This window comes from Trifolium pratense, linkage group LG1, assembly GCF_020283565.1.
Source record: "Trifolium pratense cultivar HEN17-A07 linkage group LG1, ARS_RC_1.1, whole genome shotgun sequence".
Classification (NCBI taxonomy): Eukaryota; Viridiplantae; Streptophyta; class Magnoliopsida; order Fabales; family Fabaceae; genus Trifolium; species Trifolium pratense.
In genome coordinates, this window is record NC_060059.1 from 6911502 (window position 1) to 6921449 (window position 9948).

The window sequence follows — 9948 nt, forward strand, 5'->3', positions numbered from 1 at the left end:
CTCTGATGATGTATTGGAAGCAAGGTGGAAGGAAACATTAAAAGTCTTAGAAATGAGTATTGGGCCTAACTCATCCTTACAAAACCGGCTTGTAAGGTGAGGATTGCCTCTAGTATATAAACACTTAGTCAGGCCATCTCTCAACCGATGTGGGACTCTTAACACACCCCCTCACGCCCAGCATTATTAGGCTTGGTGCGTGGATATAAACGGTAGTGGCCCGATAGCGGAAACCTGATAACAGGTGGCCCAACGGATCGTGGAGAGGCTCTGATACCATCTTACAAATAAGTATTGGGCCTAATTCATCCTTACAAAACCGGCTTGTAAGGTGAGGATTGCCTCTAGTATATAAACACTTAGTCAGACCATCTCTCAACCGATGTGAGACTCTTAACACACCCCCTCACGCCCAACACTATTAGGCTTAGTGCGTGGATATAAACGGTAGGTGGCCCGATAGCGGAAACCTGATAACAGGTGGCCTAACGGATCGTGGAGAGGCTCTGATACCATATTAGAATTTGAGAGGCCTATACTCAACCACAAGAGGCCTATACTCAACCACAAAAGCTAGCTTTTGTGGTTGAGTATAGGCCTCTCAAATTCTAATATGGTATCAGAGCCTATCCTTGATCCATTTGTTGTTTGTTGTGGAGACCTCCCATATTTGGGCCACCTGTTGTTGTTGATTTCACGTTCCAGTTTGTTCAGTTCTGGACGTGAGAGGGTGTGTTAGAAGTTCCACATTGGCTAGAGATATGGTAAAGACAACCTTTATAAGTGTAGTGTAAACCTCAACTCTCATGCTAGCTTTTGTGGTTGAGTATAGGTCTCTCAAATTCTAATAAAAAGCATAGCATTTTCAGCCACAAACAGTTTGACTTTATTTTATTTATAAGCACTTATATGGTAAGTTATGTTTATGCTATAAGCTGCAAAATATGTTGTTTATCCAAACAGAACCGTTCTTTGTATAATGCAATACATATAACTTAACTACATCTACATACATGTTATATTAAAACAGGTGATAAAGGTATAGCTATCAAGTTGTATCGTTCCAATTACTCTTAGGATTATCCAAACTAAAGAGTATACACTCCCATCACACAAAAATGGTAACTTCAAAGAATGTATACGTAGCATTGAGGTGTCGGCACCTGCATCTAATCTAAGTACGATGACAAAAACATGATACAAGACCATCAAATAATGCAGTGAGAAGGAGTGAACTATAAGTACCTATGCAGAGCACAAGAGCCTGACACTTGTTGCAAAAAACTATAGCCTCTATAAAACATCGCCACACTTTAGACAAACAGCTTCCTGCAACAGGTATACAGAGTTTTAACTGAAATGGTTCATAACTGGGTAAGATAAAAAGCGAAGCTCCAAATAAGAACTCGTCTATAAAATATTATAATTGATGTATCGCCTATGCACATAAAATCTGTAAATCATTAGTAAGCTCAGCTCGACATTTGAGTTAAAAACACAATCATTAGAGAGTTAATCAAACACCCTATATTGTGCTCCAAATTTTTTGCTAAAAATCAGAACATAAAGATATGTACTGGGTGCGATGAAAAACTAGTAATTCGTTCTTTGGATTATTCCAAATTCTATGATTATCATGTTTATCTAACTTTGTTCATATAGTACATTGTTTCAAAAAAGCAAAAAAAATCACCAAAATGGTTACTAAATCAACATTTCTTCAGATAACATGGTAACAGAACCATAAGTTTGTTCAATTACTAAATCCAACTTAAGCCAAAATGCACAACAGTTAAATGATTTTCTTCATAAAAAGCATTAACATAAACCTAAAGTAAATTGCTCGAGGACACTCTCAGTATTCCATAAAAAAAAATCATGATTCATTCATCATCTTCATCATCAAATACAAAATCTGGCACCGGTACAACATTCATTGCCTGCCTACGCTGGGTGAAGTCAAGGACTTTAGCATTCAATTCATCCCTACGTTCATTGGCAGCGATCAAAGCTGCGTTTTCTATAGCAATTCTCTGCTGGAGACCCGCAATCTCTCTGTTCATTCGATTCAACTCAAATTGGGCCCTCATAAGTGCAATATTAGTGGCACCAATGTTGTCCGGTGTTAATTATGCCACTAGATTTGTAATCATATTCCCCACAACTCCAGATCGAGCAATAATGGTAGCATGTTCCAGGGTCGCATTAATATTTCCTGAATCTACCATTTGAGCAACTGATTTATTCACCACCATAGGAATTAACCTATGGAAACTCAACTTAGCAGAATACATATTTGCTTCGTTGACATGTATCGGAAATGTCAAATTACGAGACTGCATGAAATTATCGACTACTTGTTCCTCTTCATTTGTCAACATAGGTCTTCTATGGTTAGCCAGGTTTGGCAAAACTGATGTAGCTTCTTATAGAGACTTTTTCTTGCTTTGAATGTGAAGCATTTATGAAAGCATTTAGACATATCTGCTATATTTTGTTTTTTCTGCTTCTTGGCAAATCTTAATCTGTTACATTAAAAGTTATTTTGCTAAACCCATTGTATAGTTGTATCACACTTCAGAAATTGAGATTTAGGAAAATGTTGGTACTTTGACTTGGCCTAATTCTAACCCTTGGTTTAGTTGTTGGCAACAATGGAAGTGGTGCTTCTTTCTTAATCATTCTAGCTGCATCTCTAACTCTAGGTCTCTTTTCATAATCAGGATACACAAAAACAAGTCCTACCAATAACATCCTTTCCATCTCAATAACATTGAAATCCCCCATCAATTTCGGATAGGCTGCGTCAACGAGTCTTTGTTTTCCACAAATTCCAAACATAATTGCCGACCACAGTTCCGTCGTCTCCAACAGTTGTCCTCCCAGTCACAACTTCAATCATTACGACACCAAAACTATACACATCGGTCTTCACGGTCGGAACCATGTTATAAAATTAGGTGTATTCAAATAATTAGGTATAGTTGGGCTTACGCCCTCTATTCTATAAAAAAATAATAATAATTAGGTATAGTTTGTATAAAAAATTCAATTCTATAGTATCAAATCATGCTTAGCTTAGTTAGATGAATCCTTCCTTTCACGTAGAGATTGTATCCATTTCACAAAAGAAATGAAGAGCTCTATTACTATACTTTTGAGTGTGTAAAAGACTTACTGTAACCAATTTTAAAAATGTGTTCCATACATTCAAACACATAATAGAGCTCTTCATTTCTTCTTTTGATTAAGGATCTCTACCAGTTCTTTTAATTGTTGTTAGAAAATGATTACTACATTATTTAATGATGGAGATGCAGTACCTCATTTGATTTTGAACAAACACTTGTGAAACTGAAACTGACAAGCCTCATATGATTCATGGTGAAACATGAAATTAACTAAGAATTAGTTAGGAATGATAATCCTTACCTAAAAATAATGACCAATTAACTAGTAAAATTCCATACTATACCTATGATGAAACAATCTGCGTCTATGTAACAACGTTCCATCATGCACATATCATACGGTTAAACAATGTTAACTATTTGTTCCAATGTCCCATCATGCAAATATCATATAACTACTACAAGAATACTATGCATTAGAACTATAACTACTATTTTGGAAACACCAGCATTCTCTCGGCATACAGCATCATTTCTCTTTTGAAGTTTGCTTTTTTTTGAAGACACCCCACAAGTAATACTTGGTTTGAAATTCTGTCCAAAGGATAACTAAAATTAAAATGTAATCTTAAGATGTATAAATAATTTGACTGAAATGTTCAACTCAAGACTTAGAAGAGATGAAGCTCACTCTGATGTTGTATTGGAAGCAAGGTGGAAGGAAACATTAAAAGCATTGCATTTTTTGTCAAAACTCTTATGGCAGCTTCAGTGCGAATGATATCATCAACCAGCATGTCAAAGGCCTTTATAGACAATCTGTAGGGGAAATATTACATAAATATATCAAATTAAAGAAAAATCACATTAACATGATGTAAAACATGTCTGAGAAATTACCTTTTGTCCTTGGGAAAGAAATAAAGCGCAATGCTCTTATCAGTTGGTCCTTCCTTCTTGAAGCTATTAGGCCACACTGCAGATCTGGGAGGCAATTCAGCAGAAAGCACTTCTGGGAAAAGTTCTGTCTCCTCCCGAACTTTGGGGGATGCCAAACTGGACAAATGGGCCAGAAGTCCAATAGTTTTATTGCAGAAGAGCAAATCTCCCCTATTAAACAGAAAACTAAACTTCGGTTATATTTGCCATTAAGCTATAGAAGTTCATTGATTTTCAAATGAATGTGGCAAAACAAAATTCATACCTCCAGATTGGATCGGAAATAGGCTGTGCATCAACAGGAATATCTAATGTTATTAAATCATCAGTGGCAGTTACTTGAGAGATTTGAACAGATTTAGGACCCATATTGGAGTTTTCAGCATCTGTTGGAACTGTTCCACAATAAATTTTAGAATTATTTTCTTGTTCATGGTTGATATTACATTGAGGATACTCAACCTCGGTTGAGCAGCGACTGTCAGATAAAAGGACCTTTGTTTCAGCAACTAAGACAGAGTTAACTTTTCCTTTCTTCTGCTTCTGCTTCTCTTCATTCTTCTTTTTATTCTGTTGTTGGCTTTTCTGCAATCTCGTTACACAATAATCCAGTTTTCTCTGGGATAGGATTGCATTGTTGGCCAAATTTGAAGAGTTGGTATTTTTAGATGACAGAAGCGTAGATTGGTTAAGTGAATATGATACTACTGGGTTTGGTTCACAATCCTCACAAAACCATATAACATCATCAGTAAAAATCACAGGTCCATCTAAACAGTACCTGAAAGAAAGAAAAAAAAAAAGTTACTTAAAGAACATGAAATTACAACTTTATAAAATGAAGAGTTTCAATTTAATAAAACATTGGGAGAAAAAATCATATTCAAATTGAAGCTATGAATGGTATTAACACAATTGGGTTGGCTATCTATTCAGTAATCTTTTGATTTACCCAAAACTCAACTATAATAGATAGGAACACTCCCAAACCTCACTTCAGTACCTATTCAAATTTTGAGAACAATCATATGACAATAATAAGAGAGGAATCTACATCAATGCACAGATGGCAAAAGCCTACTGCAGAAGTAAATCAGAATTCTAAAAGAACTTTTACTAAAATCCAAAATAATACGGGTCTGTTTGGATTGACTTATTTGAGCTTATCAACCGACATAAACACTTGTGAAACTATTTGGGAGAACTTATGAAAGAAGCTTATGACTTCTTATGTTGTTTTCAGCTTATTTTCATATGTTCTCCATAGCTTATGAAAACAATTTATAGACTATACACAGATAGTTTGACTTTATTTTGTGTTATAGAAATAGCATATTCATAAGCACTTATATGGTAAGTGTTTATGCTATAAGCTGCAAAATACGCTGTTTATCTAAACAGGGCCGTACTTTGTATAATGCAATACATATAAGATTAACTACATGTTATATTAAAACAGGTTTGATAAGGGTATAACTATCAAGTAGTATTGTTCCAATTACTCTTAGGATTATCCAAACTATACATTCCCAGCACACTAAAATGGTAACTTCAAGAATGTATAAGTAGCATTTGAGGTGTCGGCACCTGCAGCTAAGTATGATGAAAAAACTAGCTACGAGAACATCAAATAACGCAGCGAAAAGGAGTGAACAATGATTACCTATGCAGAGCACAAGCCTGACACTTGTTGCAAAAAACAATCGCCTCTATGAAACCTAAATCGCCACATTTGAGACAAACAGCTTCCTGCAACACAGGTATACAGAGTTTTAACTGAAATGGTTCATAACTCAGTAAGATAAAAACTATAAGCAAAGTACCGCGTATGCACATAAAATCTGTAAATCATTAGTAAGCTCAGCTCGACATTTGAGTCCAAAACACAATTACTAGAGTTAATAAAAACACCCTATTTTAAAAGTCAGAACATAAACATTTGTACCGGCTGTGACGAAAAAAATAGCAATTTGTTCTTTGTATAATTTCAAATTCAATGATTATCTAATTTTGTTCATATAGTACATTGTTTCAAAAAATAAAAATAAAAAAATCTCCAAAATGGTCACTAAATCAACATTTATTCAGATAATAACATGCTAACAGAATCATAAAGTTTCTTCAATAACCAAATCCAAATTGATACACACTAAACCCCTTAAAAAATCAAACATTTATTAATTATAATTAAACATTACTATATAAGGTAAGATAATTAAGAAAAAATTAATAAAGAAACAGAATAAATTTTACAGGAAAAGATAATAAATTAATAAAGAATAAAGAAAGCTGTATCCTCTAATCTAAATCAAATCAAGACAATGTGATTAAAATTTGTTTGATGATATGATAATAATAACATTTAAATTTAACAACAGTGTATATTGTATAATTAAAATGAAAAGAGCGAATCTAGAAAAGAAACAAACCATTATTGGTGTGAGTGATTAAAGCGGTAGAATAAGAAGAACGATGAAGTGAATAAGAACTGGATCGTCTTCTCTTCGGTAAGCGTACCATTCAAAATCTCACATTAGGTAGGTGGTGGAATTTTATTTTCTGTTTTCAAATATATCCATTTTTTTATCACATGAACATCAACTTTATTTACTTAAAATGAGATTATCAGAATATTTAACAATTCTTTTTTAATTTGTTAAATTACATTTTTGCCTCGTAACTTTCACAAATTTGCAATTTTGACATCTTAATTTTTATAATAACAATTTTGGCTTCATAACTTTAGTGAGATGAATTATTGTAGTTTTTTCTCATGCACTGAATTAACAATTTTGGCTTCATAATTAACACTTAAGTATGACTAAAACATGAATTGCAATCAAGTAATTATAGCCTTAAAAATATTTCACAACAATTGTGCTTAAATGAATATAGCCTAAAAAATTGCCTTAAAAAAGTTTAGGAGAAGGTGAATTCTTTGGTAGACATATTATGTGAATATGTAATGCTATATTTAACTAAGACCGAAAAAATAGGTAACAATCGGAATTTTAATTATACATCCAAAATCGAAACCAAACTACAAATAATTTTAACTTTGAATCTAATAGATTGTTGCCTCAAAACCGATTCAAACCAAACCATTAAGTTCAGGAACTATAACAAAACTACTTAGAAAAACAAACCTCACCGCTGCTAAAGCAAGTTAAACTAATATCTATAATAAATTTAAAATTCATTATACGATCCGTGCGAACGCACGGGCAAGGCCAGTATACAGTGTTACTTAATCCTAACCATAATTATGTCATTATTTGGTCTATTTTAGGCATTCACCAATGCACACACACTATAGGCTCAATTGTATGCATTACAAGGAAATCAGTGCATCAGTGGACATACCAACCAAAACCAGAGGCATCATAATCATATTGATAAAAATACTAAATAAAACAGAAAAATGCATCAACACACAAACAAATGACAGAAACCAAAATGACTTCAATTGGATATTGATATTAAACAAGAACTTTTTCTTATGGTTTAAAAGCATTATGCAAAATCTAAAAACAGCCTTGACTTAAAAATGTACACCCACAAAATCAAATCCTAGTTAAACTGGCTTCTAGGAGTCAAATAAGGAGCCTCTTCAGTACTAACCCAATCATCAACAAAACTTTGTGTTTCAGGTGTATCATTATGACAAATAGGCTTAATTCTAACCCTTGGTTTAGTTGTTGGCAACAATGGAAGTGGTGCTTCTTTCTTAATCATTCTAGCTGCTTCTCTAACTCTAGGTCTCTTTTCATAATCAGGATGCACACATACAAGCCCTACCAATAACATCCTTTCCATCTCAATAACATCAAACTCCCCCATCAATTTCGGATCGGCTGCCTCAACAAGTCTATTCTGTTTCCACAAATTCCAAACATAATCGCCGACCACAGTTCCGTCGTCTCCAACAGGTCTCCTCCCGGTCGCGACTTCAATCACCACGACACCGAAACTATACACATCGGTCTTCACGGTTGGAACACCCGAATAAACATATTCAGGTGCTAGATACCCCATTGTTCCTGCTGGTATAGTAGCATCCCTTGTACTACAACTATGTTCATAAACTTCTGCTAGTCCAAAATCACCAAGTTTTGCATTGAAATCAGCATCAAGCATTATGTTACATGTCTTCACATCTCTATGAATGATTTGTCTCTCACATTCTTCATGAAGATAAGTAAGAGCAGCAGCGACGCCGAGAATTATATTAACTCTTTGATTCCACGAAAGAACAACCGAAGAACTCGAGTTTCTATGCAGAACTTTATCAAGGCTTCCATTTGGTAGATACTCATAAACCAACACCAATTCATTCTCTTCACAACACCATCCTTTAAGCTGAACCAGATTCTTGTGCCGCAAGCAACCAACCATTGTAGCAAACTCAGTAGCAAAAGGGTTATGTAAACGATCCAAATCATCGACTTTTTCGAATCTCTTGACAGCTACATCACCTCCAAATTGAAGTGACCCTTTATAAACTTTTGCTGATGCACCTTCACCAACCAGTCTATCTCTATTAAACCCCATTGTAGCTGATGTTATCTCTGAAAGTGATAACCTCACTGGAACTTTATTTGTTTGAAATCTACAACTTTGACTTTCCTTAATCTTTCTAATTACACCCCCCTTTTTCCTTTTCAAGATAACATATATCATAACACCTAGTGCCAATGCAGACACAACAAAAGCTGTTATTCCACCAATTCCAAGAGCTATCTCACCAAATTTTTCCCTTCTAAAATTTTCACCTTTTTTCTTCGATGCTTTCGAATCACCGGCATAACACAAGAAGCAATCACCTTCTTCTACATCATCTATAGGACTAACAGAATGAGAATAACTCAAAGTTTTGAACTTCCAATGATGAACAAGGTGAATACTTGAACCTTTACCATTAGAAGCAGAGAAACCAACATGCATAAACTCTTTGAATATCTCAGAAAGATCAATGAGTGAAGCAAGAATCGGTGTTAAAGGTCGAGTTGAAGAATAACCAACCCAAACACGAATCATTTTCATATCATCTCTATACTCAATCCATGCAGTGATGATTTTTCCACTTTTCAAATCAACACCACGTGAAAGAACATCAACAGAAGCAAAAGAAACAACACTGTTAACATCAATACCAACATGGTTTCCATTAATGTCACCAAGAGAAGGATCATAACTAGTGTCGAATTCGACCGCAAAGTAAGAATCTTTATCTGAATTAGGAAGACCCATGTAACCATTTGAGAAAGATGAGAAATCAGTGGTTGATGAAACGAGAAAAGCAATGCCATCAGAAGAAGAAGGACAAGAAGATGATGAAAGGATTGAGAAAGAGAAACGACATGAAAAAGAAGCGGTTGAGTTTGTTAAAGGATCAAGAAAACGAACAGGGTAGAGATAGAAAGCTCTTCCAATTCCAGAAGTTGAAGAAGAAGATGAAAGACAAGTGAGTTGTTGTTTGGTGAGACTAATGGCGGTGTCTGTGTTTGAAGCATCACCAAAGAGTGTTACGTTTTGTGAAGGGAGAGAAAGTGAAGGGAGAATCAAAATGTTGATGAAGAGAAAGAAATGGAGGATGAACAGAATGTGACAGAGCATTGTGTAGGATTAATGGTGGTGAAATTTTCAAGAATTTGTTTTCATGGTAAAATTGAGAGAGAGAGAGAGAGAGAGAGAGAGAGAAAGAGAGGGGAAATGGATTACATGCAGTGGAATTCGGTTAAGTCACGCAGTTATAGAGTTTTTAGCCGTCCGATTAAGATCGAATAGCCTAAAAACACAATGCTAAATTTCTTTTTTGGTACAAAGAATATTTAATTTTTATTTAATAATTTTAAAAATACTGTTTTTAAATTAGGAC

General features: G+C 34.6%; 2 protein-coding genes across 3 annotated transcripts; both read right to left on the minus strand.

The window, feature by feature from the left end:
- Positions 1 to 3495: 3495 nt before the first annotated feature.
- LOC123905110 lies at positions 3496 to 6679 on the minus strand. 2 transcript variants are annotated; one of them, XM_045954809.1, is made up of 6 exons: positions 6500 to 6679; positions 5734 to 5819; positions 4336 to 4851; positions 4032 to 4241; positions 3823 to 3950; positions 3496 to 3725 (listed from the first exon to the last, which is right to left on the minus strand). In XM_045954809.1, the coding sequence occupies exons 1-6, from the start codon at positions 6500 to 6502 to the stop codon at positions 3661 to 3663; spliced, it is 1008 nt and encodes a 335-aa protein (XP_045810765.1). In that variant the 5' UTR covers positions 6503 to 6679; the 3' UTR covers positions 3496 to 3660. The 2 variants fall into 2 exon arrangements, with proteins under 2 accessions (XP_045810765.1, XP_045810726.1); XM_045954770.1 differs by having other exon boundaries at positions 3496 to 3740; positions 6500 to 6661.
- Positions 6680 to 7640: 961 nt separating this feature from the next.
- Positions 7641 to 9686, minus strand: LOC123913334 (L-type lectin-domain containing receptor kinase S.6). Its single transcript, XM_045964046.1, has one exon. It carries the CDS (start codon positions 9684 to 9686, stop codon positions 7641 to 7643), a length of 2046 nt encoding a protein of 681 aa, XP_045820002.1.
- Positions 9687 to 9948: the final 262 nt, after the last annotated feature.

Bases quoted from the DNA above. Each gene is read 5' to 3' on its own strand.
- LOC123913334 (XM_045964046.1), bottom strand. From the start codon at position 9,686: ATGCTCTGTCACATTCTGTTCATCCTCCATTTCTTTCTCTTCATCAAC.
- LOC123905110 (XM_045954770.1), bottom strand. The intron at 4,852-5,733 runs GTAATCATTGTT...TCTTTCTTTCAG, and splicing joins CAGGCTTGTGCTCTGCATAG to GTACTGTTTAGATGGACCTG. The intron at 4,242-4,335 runs GTATGAATTTTG...TCTGTTTAATAG, and splicing joins ATTTCCGATCCAATCTGGAG to GGGAGATTTGCTCTTCTGCA.